This window comes from Euwallacea similis, chromosome 12 (assembly GCF_039881205.1).
Source record: "Euwallacea similis isolate ESF13 chromosome 12, ESF131.1, whole genome shotgun sequence".
Classification (NCBI taxonomy): domain Eukaryota; kingdom Metazoa; phylum Arthropoda; class Insecta; order Coleoptera; family Curculionidae; genus Euwallacea; species Euwallacea similis.
In genome coordinates, this window is record NC_089620.1 from 2692687 (window position 1) to 2718934 (window position 26248).

Sequence of the window (26248 nt, forward strand, 5' to 3'; positions counted from 1 at the left end):
GAGAATGCAAGCCCATTTCAACATAATGTATTCTAGGAACACAAGAGTATTTTATTTGTACGGATGTGAATGAAAATTGGAAAATGATTTCTGTCATGCCATACAATGACGATGCCGTGGCGTGCCGCAAATATTTGTTTTACATGATCAATGCTCGTTATTTATATCAATTTAATGGCTAGAGAATAGGGTAATAAATGCTCGAGTCTCATTTTACAAACGATATTCTGTTTATGATAAACGATTTTCTTTATTGAATCATAATCGTGAATTATGGGGGTCTAGAATTGAAAGCAATGTACCTGGCAGGTTAAGCATAACGTTGGAGTAAGTTCATAAAAGTGACGATCAAAGTTTCTGAAAAAGGTTAATTAACTGTCGAGTGTTCGTCTTGGGAAAATTCAAAAAATATTTATTGGCTTAAGATTTGTTTGAGTTGAGAAAGAAATTAATTGGATATCACGTTAAATTTAGTACTAGTTCAGATTTTCGCCTTTTCATCGATAACTTTTGAAGCCTAGCCAAGTCCTGAGAGTGTTATTTCAAATTTCAGCATTAAGTGTACGAACGGATAATGCTCCGTAAGATTAGAATCTTTACTTCTTGTGTCCATTAGTCAAGTCAGTCCATTAGTAAGTGCAGCTCTGAATATTCGCAATTTCTTGTGCCTATTAGGCAAATCAATCGATTACTGGCGCAGTTTCGAAAATTCGTAAACAAGAACGACCAAAATTTCCATATACGGACCTTAAAGAAATTTATATTGAGATGGGCAATTATTTTATCTCATCGTTAATATGGGCAAACGGACGTTGAATAGCCAAAATTTATATTGGTGCAGGTAGACGATTTCAAGGTAAACTTGGTAAACCCATTGTAGAAACACTTACCTAAAGGAATAAAAAAAAAATTTTGAAACACTGAATTCCTACATGGGTGAAAATTGATGAACCTTTTCAATATTGGAAAAATAATTTGCTACAAATGTCGGTGGTATGACTTGATGCAAACTAGATGTTCCATCATACCATACATGTTTGATGATTCTTCAAGGTTTTCCTTAGCTTTAGATTTCTGTTATGTGAAAAATGGATATTATGTTATTAAAAACGCCTTGCTTCTGTATGAATGAAGACTTTCAAGTTAATTTTCTTTACGAAATAGTTTGCATTCTGATTCTCTTACTGATCTCTGTGCGTAAAGAGTCTGGTGCAAGAGATATGTCGCTCTCTTATTTCAATTCTTGTGCGGTGCCTGAAACTTCTTGGGCTGGACTTTAATATACCGGCTTCAATCGTGTCATAAAATCAAATTGGTTTCTGTTGTCAACGTCTTTCAGGGAATCTTCCTAAAATGTTCCAAAGCGTAGTTCGTATTCAGCCACCAACGAAATATCATTGCAGTATAAAAAATCTTCGCAAAATTAGTAGAACTCGTGGCAACACTTATAATTCCATTATTTACAATTTCCCATAAACATAGGTCAAATACAGGTTGTTAAAAAATTAAAAACAGTCCTCAATGTTTACTTAAAATTTTGGTTGAGTACTGTTCCTAATATAACATATACGATATAACATCACAGCGGCAGTCGACAATACACAGGGTAATTGTGCTTTATGGCGCAATATGTTCACAAAGATTAATGGATGCCTGATTCAAACAAACTTCTACCGTGCTGAAGATTATCGACTTCAACTGAAATGCTATGCCGTGTATACATATTCTGGACCAGTTGTTTAACCTTTTGGTAACTTAGTTAGGAAAATATTGTCCACGAAATCAGGCAACGACACAGTCAAAACAGCGCAATGGTATATTTCTGAATTTTCATGGAAACTATCTTGCTAGAAAAGTTATCAGAAAGGTTCAAATTGTTAATGTATTATCGCTGTAATTGCAAGTTAAATTCGTTAAAAACGACTTATATTGGCCAGATTATTTTTTGGGCAGAAACTAGCTTGGTATTCAAGCTGCTAGAGACTTGTATTATACACTCCCAATTTGAATTAAAGATCTTACATTTTTAGGAGCTATAATATAAAGATTGAAAACCAGTGTCAAACGCCAACACTCTGTATATAGGTAGCAAACCTTTTTCGAAACAATATTTATAGAATTTTTCTCTATAGATTTTAATGTATAACACGCTTTAGAATTTTGAGTACTTTTTATAACATGCTGGGTAAAGGATTTTACAATACAAAGCTGTTTTAGTTTTTAACCTGTCTGTTTTCAGAGGATGGCAGAAAATCGAAAATAAGGCGACTTTTATCGCACATTAATACAGATACAAAAAGTAAAAATCCACATTTTTCTTTGCAGCACTTTAAATTTTTCAGATTTCAGTCCATATTTTGAATCTCATTTCGCACAGAACCCATATTAACTGACATCTAAAGCCAATTCGAAAATCTATAGGATGATATTTTTTAGAGCCTTGGCTCCCTTTTTACGTAGGTGTACGCCGCTGACCAAGAGTCCAAATTCGTTGTAGTCAGATGAATCAAATTCTTTATTAAATCTTTTCCTTGTCGCTGATTTGGTGATCAGAAAATTTGGTTTAATAAAAGTTGCAGAGAATGACGCAATGTTACAAAGTAAAGTTAATTATGTGGGATTGTATTTGAAGATGTGAAGAAGTGTCGCTTTGGCTAACCTGAACTAACCAAATGAGGAAGCTCAGCGTAGTCATCCAATAAATTATAGTGTTGTTTGAAATCGCTGAAGCATCATTTATAGAGCTATTAAATAAACGCCATAAATTCGAGATATTACTTTCTTTAAACTAGAAACACACATAATAATCAACTAATCTTCATCTAGTAATTGTTGATTTTGCGTAAAAAAAATCAGAGTCTTACCTTTGAATATCTCCTATTTTTGGTGGTCTGGATTTTCGGCAAGCACACCCATCTTGCCATAGGTTTGCTGAAACAAATTTCACAACTTCAATAAAAACTCACATTCACTAAGAAAATATACTTTTAGCTGCGTTTACCTAAACAAGCTTGTCCCTTTCTAAAGGAGTTTCAACCGTTAATAATGACCAACTGTGCCCATTAGCAGCATCGCAGTACTTTTATCGAAAATAAAATGTAAACACGTGTTAAATTTGACACCAAGCAATTAAGCACAATTTAAAATTGTGTTCTTAATTGATGTGCCAAGGATGGAAGTTAATTAAAGTTTAATGAATTAATAAATTGATAGACTAATAGACTGATCGACTGCATAAACTGACCAGATTAATACCATCTTTCAATCGATCTTTGATTATGCAAAAACGATTTAGGCATAATTTGCAAGTGAAATTGAAGTAGTTAGAATGACATTAGAATTTTATTTTCTGTAATTTGAGGGCGTGTTTTATTAGTCGAGAGATTTGATAGTTTACCGAGACGCGTAGCGTTGAGAGCGGTCATAATCTCGATACGGTAGAGGAAATTCTGCCGTGGTTTGTATATTATTTTATTTACAAACATAATATGTATTTATAATTTAGATATTCTATAACGATGTTTTTTGATTTGATGTCTGCAGTTTAAATTTTTTGTTGGCATGGATAAATAAACCTCGTGAATGTTAGTTTCTCGCTAAGAAGGTGAAGAATTTGGACCCCAAAAACGCTCTAGTGGCGTATTTTGGATAACAAACCAACTAGAAGAAACCATAAACCTTGTGGGCAGTGAAGTTATTAGCAATGTTAGTAATTAATTAAAATAGACCAGGAAATCAGGGTGGGAAATGAGGGGAGAAAAAGAAGGTGGGAAATAAAGAGATAATATGACTCCTAGCCTATAATATACAGTATTGGCCGAAATATTTGGAACTTTTCAAAGTTCGTATAAATTAAGAATTTGATGAACATCATCAAGTTTTTTTATTGTAGTTTTACTCTCAATAAAGATTACAAAGAACATAAAAAAGTACTCTTTACAAAACTTTATGTTTATGACGAAAAATTCAATAATAACCAGACGAAATTTCTGGAACCTAATTAATTTAATAGAAAATCTCATCGCTAAAAATAGGAATTAAAAACGCTTTAGTATGTACAGATAATCATATAATTATTGTGAAAATGCTAAATATTTACTACTAATAAGTGAACAAATACAATACTTTTCAAACTCAATATCATGAATATCATTAATAAACCTAAATTACACGATAATCATTTGTCACATATGAATATCAGTCTGGGCAAACACTGGCTGCGGTTTGTGGCAACAATAGCAAACAATGTCGATGCCATAACAGTCGTAATTACTATGTGATGATACATAACGGGAATTTACATACGTCGTTGGGCTGCATTGTGTAAATACGAAAATAAATAGTCTCTGTTATTTCCTTGAGAACGGAATATGTACATATATCGAGAACGGTAATAGGAAATATCGTTAAAGAGAATATATTGCAGTAGACATTTCTGTGTCTATAATATCGTTAATATCTCACAAACTGCTAACGTAATTTAATTAAAGGGAGCTTGTAAGTGTAGATAGGCCGAGCTTGATGGAAAAAAGTCGATCGCATTCTGTTACGGGGAATGGCATAACGCAGTTAACTCCGTTTTTCGATAAAGTCCATAGGTTTTATTGACTTGTCAGCCAAAAACCCGCAATAGGAGCAATAATTCCTTATCAGAATAAATCTAAGAGAATAAACAAACGCTAACCAACTCTAAACTATTGAAATTTAATGTATAAGGAGAGAAAGCTTATAAAACTGGTGTTAGAAGTTAAGAATTTTAAGCACATTTAACGTCATGGCCAGACGGCGCATTTTCACTGAAAATCCAAAAGGAAAACATAGTCAAAATAGATGTCGCATATTCCAAAAATCCACTGAGAAAGTCGAAAGTGAGACCGAACCGAATGGAATGATAAAAGTCGCAAAAACAAATATTTCGGCTACTGATTCGTGGAATTAGAAACGTCGGCCCTTGCTTGAATGAGATAAGGTGTTTCCTTGTCCTATACCAAATGATTCCATCACTTATAAAAAAAATGCATTTAGCAGTTTTTCTTTCGGTCTCACCAGGTCTCAACAGAAAAACTTTCTATCACATCCACCAAAATAGTAGTGCGCTCATTAAATAACGAATATTTTGCTTTAATGCTTCCTTTGATCTCTGTAAAATCTCCGTAAGATCTCTCTCTGGTAAACTTACCTGGACATTGATTCTTAGGCGCTTAGTGCTATTGCTGGTTTTTTGGTTTCCATGGAAAATAAAAAGAGCTAGTCGCCGGTACTTTGAAGTATTGAGCTAAGTTAGCTGGTAACAGGGAGGAAATTTATAAATTGAAGTTAGTTCAAGTTAATTCTGGTTAAAAAATTAGCGGGAAATTATTGGTTCTTGATAGAACGAATTCTACAGATCAAGAACGAAGGGAATGGGATTTCGCACTTCGTCTGAGAAAGTACTGCCCAGCACTTAAAACGCAAGAAAATGCTTATTATATTCTTTTATCGTAAAATTGATATGTATAGCACGTTCAGACTTTATTTTCCTCTAAGGGGGCCCTACTCGTTATTAACTCCACTCTACTACACTGTAATTTTTTATACAACCTGGACCATAGCTTCTGCTTTAAATCGCTGTAAAACCAGTAAACAAGTATCATGTCACAGATTTTCATGTGTTATGGACGATTCAAATTATCGCTCAGATCACTGTTCGATCAAATATTATCAAAACTTTCTATCATCTAGTCAGATATCAAATACAGCACATCTTAAATACACTATTATAACTTCTTTTTTTACGTATGTCAATTAATATTACTTTATACGTATATTTGTCCATATGGAAAAGTTGCCTTACAAATTTAGAAGAATATTTGTATTTTGTAAATCAATTGTTACTCTTTTTGAGCACTTGTCCAGATAGAGCTGCGCATATTATTGATTTTATTTCACTATTAACATTTAACGTGTATTTATTCATTTAGTTACCTTGATTTAATATATTTAGTTACCTTGCAGTATGTTTGAGGTATGCGTTAAAGATCGCATCCTAGACTCAAAGTAATTGTTTTTTCTTGTGGGAAATGGCCGAAATTTGAAAAATAAATGCTTCATTTATATATTAGCTATATATAGGCTATATTAGCTTAACAGGGCTAATTTGCAGATAATTAAATATAAAGTATTTTAGAACAGTTTATTTTACAATAGTTTCGTTTTAGCTTCGCATTTCATACATTATCAAATACCTATTCTTGGTTTTAATTTATAAATGTTATTTTGGTCACGATGAACTGTTCTGGTGCTCTGTGTCACCACCAAAAATCCGGGTCTATTATTTTTGTCCATACTAGGTAATGATTAACAATGAAATATACCCTCGGAGGTATTTCTATTATTACGATAACTAACTGGAAATTCCTCATTCGTTTTGGAAGGTAAAGTACCTACGTTTCAGTATAAAAATAAAAAAACGTTTTAACTTTCAGCGAAATTATATATCTCTGATGTAGGTGATTTAACGCGTATACATAACTGCAAAATGATTGTATACGTTCAGTTACCTTGCCTCCAGCGTAATTGCGAATATTTAATTTTACCATATTATCTTTAGTGCCATATCAAATTTCGATCAGAAAATCATCGGCCAGTCATTACCAAAAATTATCTTTGAAATTATAAGCAGCTTACGCATCAATCAGTATTTGGTTTAAATTGAATGGACGTAATTATCTTCTAAAGTTCAACTCGTGTCCTAGAATGATATATGAACCACAATATTATATTTGCGTCATTCCTAGTGTTTTTTTCTTCAAACTATAGCGTTACTGTTTCGATAAACGTTCCACTCCTCTGAATTTTTATTACATTTATTAGTTTATTAAATTGTTAACAGAGATGTACTTTAGAAGGCTTGATTGAGACACAATCCATTTTAATAAGCCGAAAATCAAAAATTGAGGCCTTTTGCTAGGCAACTTTCCATTGCAATTTTACCATTTTGCATTTCGAAATATCCGTAAAATTATCAGATTTTGAAAGTACAAAAAGCGTGTGTAACATCCGGCTCGTCGGAACTCATAACAAAAACTTGTCTTAGGACGATGGAATTTAGCAGCAAATTAACAAAAATAATAAACATTGCATTGTAATTATGTGGCTGACCCGGATTTTAAAATATTTATCAAGTTTTGCTCAACAACTGAAATCTTTCCAAGTAGTTATTTTCCACAATTTATTTTCAATTGTGCATGTCATCCAGAAGTTTTTGGGCCCCAAAGTTGAAAAAAGGAGGAAGCACTTAAGGCGGATTTATCAAGACAATATTGGATTCAGATTTGGCTCAGAGTCAAACACTGAAAAGTAAGTAACAGTAAATTTAATTCCCGCATTTGTATATGAGATCGGAACTGACGTTGGCGCTGAGTCGCCGTTGAGTAGCCGTCGGAGGTTAACTGATTTTCTTTTCTTGACGTTGACACTCGTAGCAAAACCGTAGCAAGGCGTGGTCGCCTAATGAAATCCGCTATTGACGGCACAAAATCACGTTTTTTTTTTAATATCAAAAATAATTATACTTCATGGCTAAGTTCGGTTTCTCGCGAGAGAGCGATAGAAAATGCATTGAATAGGGCTTCAAGCGTGTTTTGAAACATTTTGTGCATTCTGAAATCACTACAATAAAATATTATGAGCTTGTTAGCGAGATAAATTGCGACAATCAGGTGTATTGATACCACCTACTCTTTCAAGTATATTGTCCGCGTTCAACAAAGTCAAGAGTTGAGCAGCTGTCGTCACTTGTGCAGAATGAAATTCCACCCTTCAAATACACTTCAATGGGGCTAACGCTACAATTGTTACGAATTTCAAATACTTAGATATCTAAGAGTTAGATAACTGTTACCTTGGCTGAAGACGAACACCGATTTCTTTGAAAAGGAAATTTACAAGTAAACATATTTGATAAAGTGGGTATTACTGTATTACAGCTTGCCATAATGCGATCATTACTCACCTGTTTAGGAACAGGTAGAACTTCAACAATATCTGTTATTCATTTATAGGCATTAACCAGCTTTTATAATTTTTCTGCAAAAATCCCTTCAAGAAAAATGACGTTTGCAACTGGTGCAGCAATACATCAACACGAAATGATTAACTATCGCAATCTAACAACTTTTTAAATCACGCTTCCAACTACTAATATATTTACTTTGCCCTTACTGTCTAGACAAGCAGAAACTGGCCAGGTTCTAGAATTCATGAATGCAAATTACAATTTGATTAATTATGAATTACCTTGTGTTCACCCATTTCGCAAATTATGATCAGAAAGCCTGATAGTTCACTAGGAAAAATCCGACAGAAATTAGATCCAAACATATTGAGGGTTTTTTACCTAGAGGAATTGATCATATTCTTGCAATCACAAAGCACCAGGCAAAGGCGACTGAAAATCAAAATAAGTTATTCCTCCTTTCAATAGTTTACAAAGAATCCGAAATATAATTCGAAATTCAAAGTCTGCTGCAAATAACAAAAAGCTCGATCTCAAACTGGAAAGCGAGCACAAAAGCTTCAGCTCGAAAGCTGGAAAGTGGACGGAATGCAATACAATGAAAGAGCTTGAACGAAGCACCTTTATCCCTTTTGAAAATGTTTTTCCATAGTTTTACAACATTGGATGAGTAATTATAATTACCTTTAGTAAGTTGTCAAAAGTTAAGCGAATGACTTTCGTGCGATGCCTTTGAAATGGGTAAAATTGTTGGATAAGTGCTCTAAAATCCGGTTCGGCAATTTCTTATCGTTTTGAGATTGGAGCGTCTTAAGATAAATAATAACACATTGTTGTTTTAGAATATTAAACAGGTCAATAAACAAATAAAGAATCGAGATCTGGAACTCTGCTTTGGAAAACAATATATTTGTCCGTTGATACGAGTACATATATTATGCATTAACAAAAAAATAACTTGTTGATTTCATATTTGGCTAAAAATAGCTGGGAGTCAATGGAAATACGGAAATATGCTAGGTCTCCAATACCTTCGATGCCGATGGATGTTTCGTGTTTATCACTAAATATAAATATTGATAATGATAGATATACCGGGTGTATTTTTAAAAATTTGCCAGCCCTAAATTTCTACGCTAAACTAAAGTTAAAAATGCTGAAACACGTCGACCTTAGAATGGAGGGGGAAGACGAAGAATTAAAAAGTTTTCACCCTCAGTCGACGATATCGCAGGGATGGCAACCTTTCGTTTATTTAAATGGGAAACATGGGTCAAATGACACATCATTTTAAAACTCTTCAGCTTCTCTAAGGAACCATGCCAAAACGTTGTTTTTTTATTCAAATTTAGTTAGCATTTTGTGAAATTATAAAAAGAAGAACGAACGACAAAGACCGCTCTATATGTAAAAAAAAACAATTCTGTGTGAATCTTGCCTTTTACCACTTTTATCTTCAACTTCAATCGAAAATGTTCCTGTGGAAACTGGTTATTTGGATCAGAACAATGAAAAATCAGATATTTCAGATTTTAATCAGATTTTTTGAAAACTGTTTTAAATAAGCCCCAAATTGCGATTTTCCATTTAAATTCTATATCAGAATTCTAGTGATTTATACATCCGCATTTTGTTCATTCTTGCCTTGAACTTGTAAGATAACACAATGCATTGAAAGATAAATTGGTTTAGTATATTCGTTGTTCATGTCGATAGTTTAAACATTAAATGTTAAAACTCATCAATTGACTATTGCTAAAACCACCAGTTGACCAAATGGTTAAATTAAAATTTCGGAATATAAATCCGGATTGTTTTCAAATATTTTGTCGACTTTGTAGCTTGTAAGGGTCCTTATGAACATTTTTTTTGTATTATGTTTTCAAATTTGCTTGCTCAAAAAAACCTTTAAACATTCCGCAATGCCCTGTATTTACTTCTAAGCGTAACGAAACATCAAATTAACAACAAAGCAAATTTCAGCTGAGAAATTTTAAGAGACACCTTTTTTCAGCTACAAAACCCGAAAAAACCCTAAAAAAAGCGAATGTACTTACGAATAATGTCAGTTGTCGCGTCCATAGCCCACCAAAACGCAAACGCAATTGTCCAATTAACTCAACTAATTAACACTGTTGAGGATTCGAATTGTCCGAAACATGTGTTTGCCTATCGACAATTAAAAACACACTAAAATGTGCTAAAACACAACCGGCTTCCACAACCGCCAATGATATCCCTACACTAACAACAAACAGTCGACTATTAATAATACTCTTATGAATATTTAAATGTGTGACAAACGAGAGATAAGGATGTTTTCCATTTTACGAAGATGTTTGGTTTGAAAAAGTGGGCGACGTGGGCCAGCTGGACACTTGACCAATCGGAGAGAGCTCTAAGTTGATGGTCTATTATAGCGTTTTACGGTCCTAACGGCAGGGGCGTAATAAGAAATGCTGCTGCTAACCTCAAGGGATCCAAAGATATCTTTATTAGATGACCTTCTTTACTTAAGAATATTTGCGACATAAACAAATGTTTGTTTATTTATTGGTGATTAATGCTTCGAGCTCAAAGTTTCATTCTATTTATTCGCATTATAGATATACGCGGTGGTCGGATTTGGAATGCTTTCACATGAAAACCCTACACACAAAGATACCTCTAAAAAAAGAAAAAAAGTTTTCCAAAAACGCCCTGTACCTTCGAAAGAGCGATAGATATCTAAATGCAATTTTTCTTAATCTAGCCAGGAAATGCGGTTTTCCTGGCAAAACGGACCAAATATGACCACCCTGTACAACACGTAGAAATAATCCGCATCCCAGACTCGATAATTAAGCAATTATATACTAATAGCTAGTAATAATTAATTCGAATGTAGGGAGGCCAATGCAAGTAATTGATATCCAGCTGATGGGGCATCTAATACAGAAAGCAGGTTTAATTACCTTCTATTTTCATTGGTGATGCAAAGGATGACCTACATTTGCCTGGAACTCCAATGTGGATATTTTTCTTGAAATTCGAACAATGGCGAGATCCATGAGAGGATTAGGAATCCGGGCTGGGAAACGAATTTGATGCATAAATGGCTCTATTAATTTTTTACACTTAATTTGAGGATTAGTGAAACGAGAATTAAACTGGAATTAATCTGCCGAGGGAATAGCGAGGTTCTTCCTCTGGAGGATTTGAGGAAAATAAACAATTGTAAACAGATGGGAGAGGCGGTTTTAGTACGAGTTTACCTGTGGCATATTTCTGGTTTTATTGCTTTTTTTGAGGTGTAGTAAAACGAGAATTTAACTGGAATTAGTCCACCGAGGGAAGAGCGAGGCTCTTTCCCTGGAGGATTTGAGGAAAATAAACAATTGCAAAATAAATAGATGAGAGTAGCAGTTTTATTAAGAGTTTACTTGTAGCATATTTGACATCAGGCTACAAGCAGCTAAAACTGGGTTAGTACAATGCATAACACATAAGATCTGCATAGAAAGTGGAAAAGAAAGGTGTGAACCCAACTTTCTAAGCATGCATTATTCACTCTAAACCCAGTATTTTTTTCCAACACATCGAGGGCACTCTAAAAGCATTTAGCATTCAGTTAAGAGCTAGGGTCCACTAACTAAGTGTATCTCATGCATTAGCCTTGATTTTTCTGCCATCCTTGGCCCTATTACACATACGAAGAAGGTACACGTGCTAAAAATATCAATACCCAATTTCTAAGGATAAATAAATATACTTAGTAAGTGGATAGCAAATATATGGATAAAATTCTAATCCCGAGGGTTATTTGTTGCTACAAATAGACTTTTGGCTTCAGAAAATCCGTATAACCATCAGTGGCGTAGAACCAAGGGTGACCTGAACCAGAAATTGACGATATCTTTTTGTTTTGGGGAATGTTGTAAATTGAAGAGCTAATAAGTTTTCCGGACATTTTTATCAGGAAAGAACGTGGAATTCACCTTTCCCGAGGAATCGGCGATTTTACAATTCAATGCACGGTGCTGCACTGATTTTCATCTCACTTTTCAAAAAGTAAAGTTGTCGGTGTTGAGCTTAATTCATCCTATGCCACTGATGGCGACGCAGATTTTCTGAAGCAGACAATGGATTTCTAGCAAATATAACCCCCGGGTACAGAATAGTAGGCTTCCATATCTATTGGGAGAGATATTAATAGCCTTTTCTGTTGGAAACTTAGTGCAGAACTAGAGTATTGACATACCCCTTTATTGAAATTCAGTAGGCAGGAATAAGGACATTATATCTGCACTGTAATTTTCATAGGCGCCCTTAGGAGGTATTTTTGGATACATATTCATAGGCGTGTTTTTTCTTATTTGGACCTAAGGAATTGGCTTTAAAATTATGTACGTACAGATATAAAATCAAGACCCGTGCATCAAGAACCGTGTAGCAGGGCCTTTGTAGTCCACTTCTGGGTCCGGTAGGTCGTGTGTATTATACAAATACAATACAGGACATTCCCTAAGAGGTATTTAATGTCCTTTGGGGAAATGGCTCACAATGGGTCTTTCACAGGTTAGTTGAAATGTATAAAGATTTTATATCATACAATCCTTGGTTATCAAGCCTGTACATTTGAACTGGCCGCCAAAATTTGTTGTCCATTTTTGTCGTGAACCAATAGATATTTGCAATAATTTAAAAGAGCTTAATGCGACATTGTTTGTTACAACGTTCAGGTTTTTAGCAAATGAGATACTCATCCATGGCAGCAAAATCAGAAGAAGTTATGTCACCACGACTCATTGCATGCTATATGCACTGTGTCTTCCGATAAATTTACGACGTTGGGACACATTATGCTGCTAACGATAGGTCTTAAGAGTGTGTCATTTTTGTATGTCTCAGGAGCAACCGTAAAGATGAGGAGTGTTACTGTTATGAAGTATTGACTTGTATCTTTCTACTTCATCAACCTTAATATAATAAAAGTGGTTGTCATGTAATACTGCGGCTACATATCAAATTTCCAAACAGGAAAAGATCCATTTAACATGTGGACAGACTTTAGTTGCGACAGGATATTTGATTCTCAAGCCAACATGGGTATTTTCTGAAGTTTATTACATACAAACATTACTTATTAATTATCAGTATTCGTGTATTTTTTGTTCCACGTCACACCCTTTAAGCGGCCGTTAGAGGCTTTATTTGCTTGAGCAAGAACTTCACAAGCATTTAATGGAAATTATGAACTTAAATTAAAGTCCTAAGTGCAAAGTACTTGTACCGGGAGCTGAATGTCAAAAATTAGAACTCGGCGCATCAAAAAGATACTATTTAACATCTGGACTATTCTTGGCAACAAAACTTTCCATTTGAATATTTAGAAAAGCCACTACTCATTTCTTAGAGAAAACCAACTGTTCTCTTTGAAAACCAAGAAACAGCCATAATTTGTTTCGACAGAGGCTCCGCAAAGACCGTTGGCGGTTTCTGGATAAATTGTTGCAGATTCTACGTGTTCCTCCGTCGTCTCTCTCTCTCTCTCTCTGTGTTCAATAACCATCACTTACCTCTAAAGGGCTCTAAAAGACATTTTAAGAATTTTATGAGCTTTTGGAGTATTGCTCGCGATCACCTGGAACCTTACGCGTTTTTTGCTTTTACAGCATGATTTAGTTTCGACATGCTGCCATAGTGGGCATTTATCGGGTAAATTCATATAAAAAAAGGAGAATTTGCATTCTAATCACCGGTTCATATTCTATAGATAGCGGTTAATAAACCGGTTATGCAAGATAACTATATTCAATATCTGTCAACTTCTCCAACATTTTATGCGTTAAAGGCAACCGCAGGACAGGAAAATGATTATTTAGAATATCTAATACGTTCAATTACAAAAGATTTGCATAGCCGACGTCATTAGAATAAAACTGCTAATTACTTTGTCTATTTATCTTACAAGACGTGACATATTGCGACATGGTTTTAATGAGTAGTACTGCATACAATATGCGGAAATTGGCGTGGCGATAAAAACGTTTGCACAAGCGAAAAGCATGTTTTAAATTAATAAACAAATTTAATTTATGATGCTGTTCTTCGAAGTTGTCTGAGAGCACCGAGGATGTGATGTGAGAGCCCTATGGGGAATATCGTGGCACTGTTTCAGAACAAAATTAACTTTAAATTAGATTTCTTAACCAGGAAATTGTATAGAAGAAGTAATCTAAAATTCTGTTCCATTTGTGGTATAGAGCCATTTCCTATTTCCCGTTTGTTATTAAATTTATTCGAAGCTCTATTCAATAAACGAAATAAAAGAGCTCTATGGGGAAAAAGTTATTTAAGACGGTTTACAAGGGAACTGATTGGGGGTAAACGTTACCGCAATTAAGTCGCAATTAAAATTTCCTACAAATTGGCTAAAACAAAAGGTAAACTAGTATCATCTAATTAGGTCAATGACGTAGACTGAATGGAAGCTAGAAAATATCCCTGGGGCAAATAAATCGTCGTTTCCTCGAAAGGGCCCTCGTTGTTGAAGTCTCATATTTTAATAAGTATTGCTTTTTCAGTGGCGTATTTCAACACAGAATTATATTTACCTGACAGTATTAGGAAACAAGTCACCATTAATCCCTTCTTTCGATTTTTTTTCGTCATTCCTGCTTCGGAATTTAACAATTCAAATATGATTTTAAATGAGAGACAAACATAGTACCTACAGTTATTTAAATGTGTTTAAATATTTATGAAACCATATCCTTGAAATACCTCGTTTTACTGCAAATACAGTATATTTTTTGCTTTGCCCTAATTTTATCTATCATTATATTATCAATAAATGATTAATCGAGAAACGATTGAAAATGTGGCAGACTTGATCCCGTTCAAACGATGTCCAATCAAATACAAATGCCCTGTGAATTTTTTTCTAGTAAAATGGGGCTAATGATTTCAGGTCCAAGAATGAGTCACCAGAGTGATTTTTTGTGGGAAGTTAATGCGACCTCTACACACATGTGAGTTTTGAATCCTCAATATCAGCAGTTAAAACGTTTCAAATAAAACTGTAAAAAATCTAAAAACCGCTAAAGCAAATTTAGGTGTTGTTATACGGAGAGTTTGAAGTTTTGTAATTTTATTTTTAAGGGGTGACTGATCATCGGAAAAGAAACTGATTAAACCTGAAACCCAATAGCAAAAGTAACACAATAAGAAATATGTATTTATTTTGTAAATATGATTTTTAAAACAATTTTTTAAAGCAAAAAACGAAGGTAAACTGAAACAACAACTAATTAATAAGTTTTTGGAAGTACATATGTCTCTTATTATGCAACTATGATTGCGGTGTTTTAGATTTTATCAGTTTCCTTCGTGATTAATTACCCCTTACAAATAAAATCACTAGACCTCAAATACTCTGTATACAGAACTACACATAAATTATATTTTCACTTGAACAGGATCGAGTAGCTCCCGTTATATACAGGGAATGGCACCGCTGCATTAAAGTTAATCGCAAAGGAACGTAAAAATCCAATTTCTTTAGAAGTTCCGACCATGCAACCTCAGAAACAATAGAATCCCGAGACCCACTTCAATAATGCAGCATTCTATACCATCCTAAAACAGACGACCTAAACTGTTGGCCAAGTCAACAGCATAGTGATGATTTTTACCCTAAATTTAAAAACACAAAATTTGAAAACGTAAGGACCTATGACGTATTCAAATGCGGTTGGCGGTTACTTCAAAAGGCAAATTCGGTATGGATTTACCAATATGACCTCAAGATGCCGATAATCTAACGTCCCTCCAACACATTTGTTAAAAAGGATCAGAAAATATTAACCTACCCTTATCCTGTATATTAAGTACCTACGGATAAAGTTATCGGAAATCGCTTAAAGCTGGAGTCGCATGCGTCCGATATCCGACGTCCTATATCCGAAATTACTCCTCCTTTGTTGACCTTCATGTCATGCCCGAAAAGAAGATTTAATTTAGTCTTACAATCCAGCCACTGTCCTCTATATTTGTAGCTGTTATTTCTCTGGTTAAGTCATTTTAAACCCATATAAACCGCTGTGCGTTTAAAATTGATTTTCTGAAGTTAATCAGCAATGAGATTTTTCAAAGGTTGGACGTCCAATTTTGGACGCATGAGCCTCCGACTTTAAAGCAAAATTATTAATTTACTATTAACTTTAACATCAAGCTAGTTGTGAGAAAGATGAAAAATCTGGCCAACACCTGGGCTCAATTTTAACGTTTCTGTGTCAATTAATTTGCAGTTAAAGTTGGCGGCACATTAATAATTCAGTCCTAAATAGCATTTTAGTATCCTTTATTTGATTGTTTTGATGAAGTTATGAAAAACTTTAACTCAATTATGAAAATATAAAACCATGGGCAAGCTTTGGACACATGTAGCACATTTTAAACCACCCTGTATGAGACTTTTTTGTTCAAAACTCGGTGAATGTTTTTGATTGGCTGTGCTGAATACAGATTACAAAGTTTCCTCTCTAATCCAGAACTTTTTTTTGGAGTTCGGATAGATTTAATTAGTTTCAGTAATCACCTGGCTCATCGAGCAAGCAGAAGGTAACCAACAAGAAGAGGCCTTGAGCATGGCTAATTTTAAGCCCTCCATATTCTGATACCCTCATAATAATCGATATAGATTCTAGATCTGGTCATAAGGTAAAAGACTGTATCAACTGCAGATCCGAGGGCAATGATGTTTTAATGACAATTCGTAGTCAAGAACACGAATCACTGCAGAGGTTTAAAACTACATCGACTCCAGATTCGAGTAGGATATAATCTTAACTAGAATTCATAGTCGACGTGTTAGGAATTGAGTAAGTTGCTCTTAATAAGTAATTCCGACTCGATCCAAATCCCAGGACAATTGATTTTAATGGAAAATTGTTGTGCAACTGCTGGAAGTGCAAGAATGTGTCCACAAGAATTAATTTCAAATCAGGACAAGAGTTAGTGAAGCAGCCAACCTATACAAACTGGATATACGAGAATAATGAAATCTTAATAAGCTTTCTTAGGAGACGTGTTGGGAATTCGGAAAGTTGTCTGCAACAAGTAATTTCGACTCGAAACATGAACTGCTGTGGAGATTCAAGTGTGTATTAATTTGAGATCTCAGGACAATGGATTTTAATCAAAGTTCGTTGCTCAACTGCTAGGACTGCAGGAAGTTGCCCGCAACAATTAATTTCGGCCCGTGACAAGAGCTGTTGAAGAGGTTCAAGACTACACTAACTGCAAATTCGAAAAAATAATGAAACCTCAAAAGACATTCGTAGCTGACTTGTACAAAAATCATCGACTTGTCAGCAACAAATAAAGAGGTAAACAGAAACAACTGCTCCTACGGTCGGCAATGAACTACACTTTGTTATTTCATATTTCCAAAGCGCGTTTTATTGCTGAAAAATCGATATAACCCGAACTAACCTGAACCTAAAAATAGTGCACAAATGAACTTTTTAGTTAGTTACCCAGTTCTTCAGATATACCTCCAATGGTTACTTCTATTTGGAGAACTGTGAAAGGTCGTGTCATACAAAACATCACCAGAAAATGTCGATGACGATATTGAATTATAAAACGCAAACTATATATCGATCTTTCTGAAGCAAAAAAATATGAGAGAATGTGAAATTAAAATGTCAGGTCTGTAACTAAAAAAATTGAGATGGTATCGATATCTTGAATAAAAAATGTTACCACTCAAACTATCATCAATCATTATGGTTGTTAGTAGAATTAGGTGTCAAACCCCTCACTCTCAGTTACATCTATAAGATGTAAATCTTGCTTACCCTTAAACTTTTCCTTTAAGGACGAGGTGTTCAAGTGACTGCCGTGGGATTTAATAAAAGTGATACTCATGTGGACAAATTACTCCATAAATTAAAAGTTTTAAAATTTTGCAGTATCGTCTATGGATCCCCTAATAAAAATGTCCTAACTTAGTTTACAAGTTCTTATCATGGCTCATAAAATTTTGCTAAATTTTGCCATGGAGGATACAAACTTTTACTAGTTAAATGGGTACCTTAATAATTTACTAGACAGTTCAGCTTTAAGAGCAACAAAATATAAATTCTTACGAACCGTATGAGTGCCACGAATAATTTAGGGGGTTAGAAGCCAAGGGTTCCATGTACTAAAATATAGGTTGTATATATTGAGATATTTTAATTCAAATTAATTTTACTTTTAAAAAATCTAATCGTCAGAAATACATACATTTTTTATCTGAGATTGCTTACTATTATTCTGCTTTTATTTTAAGATTAAAATAAATTCAAAATGTTTTAAATTATTATTGTTTTTACAGGGCCGTAGTTTGTTTTTTTTTAAATTTTATTAGTAGTGTTATTTTTGTAGTAAGTCCACCACGCAACGCCGTTTTTCAGAAAAATCAATTTCTTCAAAAGAAAAATCAGTATTATAATTTTCTCTAAAAAACAGTTTGAAGGGACGCTCTTTTTTGAAATGGAGCCAATACATTTTATTTAGTCCTTTAAGAATTAATTTCATTATGTTATCCATGGCGGCTGATATGGACTTAAAATCATAGGGCTTTACATGTAAGAGTAAAACTAAGATAAAATTTAAGTTTCTCATCTTACAAAACCCTTAAGTACCAAGTTTCGTCCAAATTCGATAATATTTCAAAAATTACTTAGAAAAAAAAATAGTACACATGATTGCGTATGTATTTTTATTTAAATTTAAAAGGTTATAAATATATAAATTCGAATAAAAACTATAGAATGTTTAATCATAACCTTGAATATGTCGATAAGTTATTAAATTTTTCCTTCTAATAAGTACCTATCTTTTTCGTTGTCTGATGTATACATTTTCAAATAAAAAATTTTCCCAAATCGCTATTTTTACGATTTTGATACGTGAGAAAGTACCGACAGAACTAATAATAAAGAAATGAAATTGACGAGTTGCCTTGGTTGCAAAAGGGTCCAGGTGTACTTGGACCCGTTTAGCTCCATACAAAACCTGAAGTACGGTGAGTAGTACGATTTTTCACTGATGACGACAGCATGAACTTTTACTTTATACTTGAATCTCTTTGGCACTAAGTAAATGCATATATTAAGTTTTAATTTCTGCACTTAAGTCCTGTTTGAAAAAAAGTCGACTTGGACCTCTTGGCTTCTGACCCCCTCAATTTAAAACCCGGATTATGGCTTCAGACGAAAACCCTAGAAATCCTAGTTGTTGCTGACAACTACTTGCTGCGTTCCAAGGTGTAACCTCATATCCATATCCCGGAAAATGAACCGCCAATCTTACAAGTATTAGCAGGAGCTTTAAAATCCAGAAGCGTATAGCGCAAAAAGGATTTGATTACTTTGAATTCTCCTAGGAATATCGTGTGTCAGGACAAAATGAACTTTAAATTAGGTTCTTAACCATCAAGAAACTGCACAAAAGAGGTAATCTCAAGTCCAGTTTAATTTGCGGTATACCACAGCCACTTTTTGTTAATTTTGTTTGAGGTTAACTCAATCAATGGAGTAAGAGTGCTTCATGAACGTAAAAGCCTGTTTGGGCGGATTACACCAGCACTGATTGAGGGTAAACGCTTCCTGAATAGGGTTGTAATTAATTTCCTATAAATTCAATGGAAACAAAAAGCAAATCATTAGCGTGTAATTAGTTCAATCAACTAAACTTTTGAACGGAAACTCTTCTCAGAGGGGCAATTTCGAGTTAAACACGAATTTGTAGTGCCTTACAGGTGTTTGTAAATAAGTCACTAATTAGTTCTGAATTTATGAATTTAAACGTCATTTAAAAGTAAGTAGACAGAAAATGGATTTATTAAAATTGTGGTGAAAATTTTTAGAGCTTAAAATGTTTAGGGAGAAAATGTTACTTTCCATCTTTCTGGAGTGTTTTTTATATGCAAGAAAAAACTTGAAATGGAAAAAATGTGTCCAGTTAATCAAAAACTGCGAAAACCATCAGAATTTTTTAAATCGCGAAACGGCACGTTCTTGAACTCAAAACTGCGCAACTTTGCCTCAATTCAACCGACTTCGTATATTTTATTGTAACCGAAATCCTCACGGTTGAAGTTGTGAAACGGATACCCTGTATATAATGCTAGTGGTACTTGGTTATTACCGCCCTTCAGTAATTGCACTCGCGTGCGGTAACTTACTTACCGCACCTATTATCGTATCGGAAGATAGTTAGGTCCCTTGCAAAGAAATTTTGTGCTTAAACGGAGGAAATTTGATATTGAGGAGTAAATGAAAATGTATTTAACCACGTCAGGGATTAATTTATGTTTACACACCGTTAATAGATGGTAATGAGACTACACAGACGCCGAACGCCAGAAATACTTAAATCAACAAGTTCTTTGCCCTAAGATAAAAGAGATAGAATAAAACCCTATATAGGGGTCCGTGATAAATTTCCACAGATAAATGAATTCTCAAGGGGTCATCTCTAGAAGAGAGAGATTAAGTAGTGAAATTATGTCTGGGATGGTGAAAGAATGTGTTAATTTTAGAGGTAAGAAAGACGCAATCTGTCTTTGGGGAATTTTTCCAGATTTCATCTAACTAGTTTTCTCTTTACCGTCAGAATTACATTTTCTTTTTCCCGAACTGCAATTTCCGTTTTAAAGGAAACATCTTGCTCTGAAACAATATTACAACCATTGAAAAATGGGGCTTTGTATCGGTACATTCCAACACATACATATGTGCAACATAGTCGACTAAATATTTTTGTTCTCTCAAAGTTCACGTGCACTTTAATGAAGCTGTTCTCATCACTTTGAATGCCTTATCTAAATATATGCTGGCTCCTGGCTTTAGGGAAAAGTTGATTCGTTCAAATATGCATAAACGGCAGCTAAATTGGAAAGCTGGAAATTTCCCTCGTACAACTTTTAAGCGAGTTTTTTTTCCAGAGTACACAGCACATGATTTTCGTCTCCATACATATTCGATATGGGAAAGTACGTATTTCATGCGAATACAGAGGCAAATATATTCTTATAGAACCAGGCTTCTATTATATTCATATAACACGAGTTGAACTTTCGCAGAAGTTATGTAGTTTTGCATAAGATTAATTCTGAGTAGTTATTCTCGAACGTAAATTGAGTTTTTCCATTGTGGGCTAAGTTGTCGCCTCCTCGTGGTTCTCTTTTTTCCTTTTAACCTCTTACAGAACCACCCCTACGTGCGTAACACATCTTACCGGGTTTCCCAGCATTTCTTTTCCAAATGCATATAATGGAAATCTCTATTCCTTCTGCTGACTTGCTACCACTTTTTCCTACACAAATTATGTTTGGTGACACCTCCAAAACATGTAGTTTAACAGTTAGTCGGTTAAGTTTGTTTGAGATCGTCCGTCCATCCTTTTTCCTACCGGGGCCTAACGGTTCGTCAAAAAGTATGCTAGTTATGTGAAAAAGTTTTTTACACATAAGAGTTTTTCTGCGAATTAGTACAATTTTTTAATTATTTTCATATGCAGAATGTTCTATTTAGATGTGCCCACTTTTGTTTGCTGTAAAACCGTGCAGTTGTAAAATCGGCATAAAAAAAATGTCATTTGTTTGGGACTTTTAATATGCCGCAAACATCGGAGCCAAATTGCTTTTGGCTGAGAAATTTTTTTGATGGAACTCCGAAAGTACCGACAAAACAGTGAAATATTAATATAAAACAGGAAAACAATGATATGGTAACAAAACATTTCGCTTTTTCCGACGGAACAGCCAATTAACGTCGGAAATATCTTCGAGCGTACATTAGCGCCGCACAATTTCTATTTCGCTTAAGATATGAGTGATATAAAAAAAATATGAGTTTTTCGCGTTACCCGAAAAATATTCAGGTGAGGTTAGTTCGGGTTAGTTTTGGATATATATGTCCTCGTGACATTTACCTCCTCAACTACCAGCGTAAAAACTCGACAAATAATTCATTCTCATCCACAAAAACTGGATTTCACAGTCCTCCAACCAGAGCATGGAATGGGGTCGAGCCTCACATTTAAACCGGGTAATAAAAGTGAATTAAACCCGGTTCCGCTTTGCATTCCCACAAATCCGAATTTTAAATCGGCATTAGGGCGCAGCGGATGTGCTATACAGATCTGGATAGATGAGTGATTTCTTTACCTTTTTCAGTTTCGGTAAAGTATGCATTTTATATATGGCAGTTTGTGGAGGTTGTAGATGTCTACTAAAAGTATTTGCCCACGCACGGAGGCTGGAAAGCTTTTTAATTTGCCGAAAGTCCTAATTCTAATACCTTAAAGCGCGTTGGTTATTCCAGCACAACTATAATAACGTTTATTATTCCACCCTGGACCGCACTAATTTGCAAACCCTAACAATAAGTCAATAGGTCATAAATCGCCAACTTAACAAACCGAAACGTGGGTGGAAATGGCAGCAAATTTCAATTAAAAATTAGTTAGTCTCGTCGCGGAAAGATGGATCGTCTTTGCAGACGACGCCGACTTCCAGACTAAGCATTACTGAAACGAGAGATGTTTACCTCATGTCCACGAGCTGGACTCTTGGCTTCGATTTTTTATTTTAAATAAACTTTATTTTCCCGAGTAAATTCTGTGACGCACATTGCAATATTTGTCCGCTAATAAACACGCGATATTATAGTTACTAGGCATTTTAACAATAACAGGTAAAAATCAGGTAATAGCTGCGCAAAAACGTTAAGGAACATTGCATGTTTGAATTTCATTTATTTTGATTTCCAGTTGTCGATAGGAACCATCACGCAAGATTAACTTCTTCTGCTAACCTATTAATATTGTTACGGCGGGCGAGCGGCCGCCGTAGGTAAAGGACAGACATAAAAAAGGGTTTATCGGGGGTGGGCGCTGGAGAAGTGATTAATTGCTTCTTATGTATGTCGAATATTCTGATATTTTCGTTAATGTTCATGATGATGTAATTGTATGAAAATTGTGCAGTCTAGTACTCATAGAATCTTTGCGTACAGAAGGAGACTATTGTTAAGACCGGAGAGCTTACGACTGGTGCCGCTACAAGAACATGTGCGCTTTATTACTGGACTATTAGCCTGCAAATTGTACTTGTTATTGTGAAATAGGAGCTGCTCAGAAAAAAATAGGACAGATGTTATCGTGAGGAGGGAGAAGGGCAAGAAGTGCGTCATCAGGAATAGAGGGAGAAACAGAAGACTCTCTAAGAGGGATTTATAATTTTCACGAAGTTCTCTTCCGAACATAACCCATACATCAAAAACTCCAGATAATTTTAGAGAAACGTTCATATATTAATCAACATTTAATTTGCACTTCACTCTGATACATTCGATTAATTCCTTTCCCGCACTTATCGGCAGCTAGCGAGCTATTACCATTATAATTTGTCGATCAATGTATTTCTTAAATGAACAGTTAAATAGACAATTCATAGGAAATTATCAATTCATTTTAGGGCAATACGATTCGATTTGATTCAGAATGCATGAATGCATATTGATCTAAAATTACCTAGATTTTTAATGCAGATTGAGTGATGAACGACATTCTCAATAATAGATACTTTCTCGGCAACACTGAAATAACAACTAGTTGGAGCGATTGATTGACTGAATGTTAATAGCATCATGTCAGTGTCGTGCACGCACAAATATAATGATCCGATCATATTTGGCAAAAAAGCATGTAAAATAACAAAATATGCAATTTAAAACGGAAAAAATGTGTAAACTTATGGGATTTTTGGTGAGCGATATTTGATTATTCTCATAGACAATTGACGAAATTGTGTTAAAAAACGAAATGTAATTGGCAATATAGTCGGCGATTTGCGTCAACACAATATCATATACATAAATTGAAATGTATGCGAGTGATCAGGTGTCGCACACAGTATCAATTAATTTCTAGTAAAAAGTAGCCTTGCAGTAAAAAAAACAGGGCCGTATTAAAAAAAAAAGATGATTATTATTGATAAACGAGGCGCCATAGGAGATCGCTGTATTGAAGCGATTAAAAGGTGTAATGGAAAAGAGCTCTTGCACCATGAAACTCCTCTGAATGAGAAATTTTTCTTCCATTTGACCAAGATCTATTACCGTTTTCAAGATTCTTAAGTCAATCATCCATATCTTGGACACACTATTATATTAGCAAATTACAGTGTAGGAATACAATGTGGTGCCTTTTTGATGACAATGTTGCAGGTTTTTAATTCATTCATTAACGAGTACGTTTAAATATTTAACGTTCGTTTTCTACAACCGAGAAAAAGGGACAATTTACGAGCTCACATTATTACTCTAACATACAATTACGTGGCATTGGTAATATTTTCTAAATGCATATTTCACATATACTATTATTATCATTGAACTCTAGGAAATTATTGATATATATAGGGCAACCGTATGACGTTCAATGGATAATGACGTCTATTTAAATTTCCATGCTTTATTTATAGAGTTTGAGCCGTATATGCACCTTCAGGAAAATGGATATGCTTTCCTGTGGTAGCAACAATGCAAAATAGCATTGTCACTGGCTTTGTACCCTATTTTGTGCCATTTCCTCGTGCATTCAAATTGTTGTCTCCTTTGTTAAAGAATCCTGCGAGTGCGATTTTTATGAGGTAGCTTAATTTGCTGTTAGCGTCACATAGCAATTATGTTAAAAATAGAAAGTGACCTAAGCCACAATCTTGATTTTCCAAAATGAGGAACTGCATTTTGGTATATCCAATAACCTCAGATTACCAATATTACTTTTTCTATTATTCTCTATGTTTGAAAATAACGCCTCATACACAAACATGGACTGTCGAAGCTTTTGACTCTGTTTCGCGCTAACTGAGAATGTATGCGATATTTACCAATGTTATGCTTCCCTGCCCCGAGTTAAGTTCTGTATTGGAAAGGCAGAAAAATGTCGAATCTATTCAACTTGAAAATCGAAAGAAATATGTGTTGTATTTTAGCCCCCGAAATTTGAAACCAACACCGCATGAAAACCGGAAACTGCTATCCTTTAGAAATTTGAGACAAATGGGGTCAATGAAGAAACTTTTATATTTTTATGTACTCAAAACCAAGTATCACTTGCACGAAAGGGTCTAAACTAACTAACGCCCCTACCATATTTCAGTAAAACAATCTGCTAAAAAAAAACTAATATGAAACGATCTAACGACAATATTCACTTACTTTGTCCTAACTAATTTAGATCATTTTTCATTCCTTGAAGGTGATAAATGATCTTGATTCAGTAGATAATTACGTATTAATCTGCTAATTAGGTTAGTTGTGGTTATAATTCAGGTTAGAACGTCATTTGCAAATAAAGGGTGTCCCAAAATTCACACAAGGAGTAATTTTGCTAGAAAACACAGTTTTTTAATTAATAACGACAATTTCTTAATTGATTCATAAAGTATACACAACAGGGTTATGTGCGGAATAGCACATCGGATAAGTAGCCTCCACATCTTTGCTGGCGTACACGCACTTTTTTGATAAAATTCTCCATAACCGTTCTACATAAATGTGGCTGAATTTCGTTGATACAGCGCTCAATTTTCTCTTTCAATGCGTGGATCCTCGTGGGATTGTTAGCATAGACCGTAGGCTTCAAAAAACGCCAAAGGAAAAGTCCAGTGGTGTTAAATCACATGATCGTGGCGGCCAATTATGATTGCCCGCCCAATTGGGAAATTACATGACCCGGAAATAACTCGTGCAGTAATTGAATTATGTCGAGGGCCGTATGGCATGTGGCTCCTTCTTGTTGAAACCACATGTTGTCCACATCCATATCTTGCAATTTAGGTATCAAAAACTGAACTATCATGTCGCGACAGCGAACACTATTAATCGTTATCGCCTGACCAGCCGCGTTTTCGAAAAAGAATGGTCCGATGATTCCTCCAGCCAAAAAGCCCCACCAAATAGCGACACGTGGATGCATTTTTCTTTCAACAATAACGCGCGAAATCTCTGAACCCCAAACGCGACATTTTGACGATTAACGAAGCCATCAAAATGAAAATGCGCTTCATCGCTGAAAATGATTTTGTTTGAAAAATCAGCATCCACTTGTCGATGTTCCACAATCCATTAAACGAACTGTCTTCGCTTGTAATGGTCAGTAAGCTTCAGTTCTTGAGTCAATTGAACTTTGTATGCATGAAGATGC

The 26248-nt window shown here is 34.7% G+C and overlaps 1 protein-coding gene across 2 annotated transcripts in view; it reads right to left on the reverse strand.

Moving 5' to 3' along the window:
* LOC136412694 (calcium/calmodulin-dependent protein kinase kinase 1) overlaps nt 1-26248 on the reverse strand; it is a 72506-nt gene that overhangs the window by 18822 nt on the left and 27436 nt on the right. The window contains exons 1-2 of one of the 2 annotated variants that reach the window (XM_066395858.1): nt 10054-10324; nt 2865-2931 (exon numbers count right to left, since the gene is read on the reverse strand). In XM_066395858.1, coding sequence (XP_066251955.1) covers nt 2865-2931; nt 10054-10078 — 92 coding nt within the window. In that variant the 5' untranslated portion in view covers nt 10079-10324. Of the gene's footprint in view, nt 1-2864; nt 2932-10053; nt 10325-26248 lie in introns of those variants that run through there. The other variant, XM_066395859.1, reaches the window with a different exon arrangement.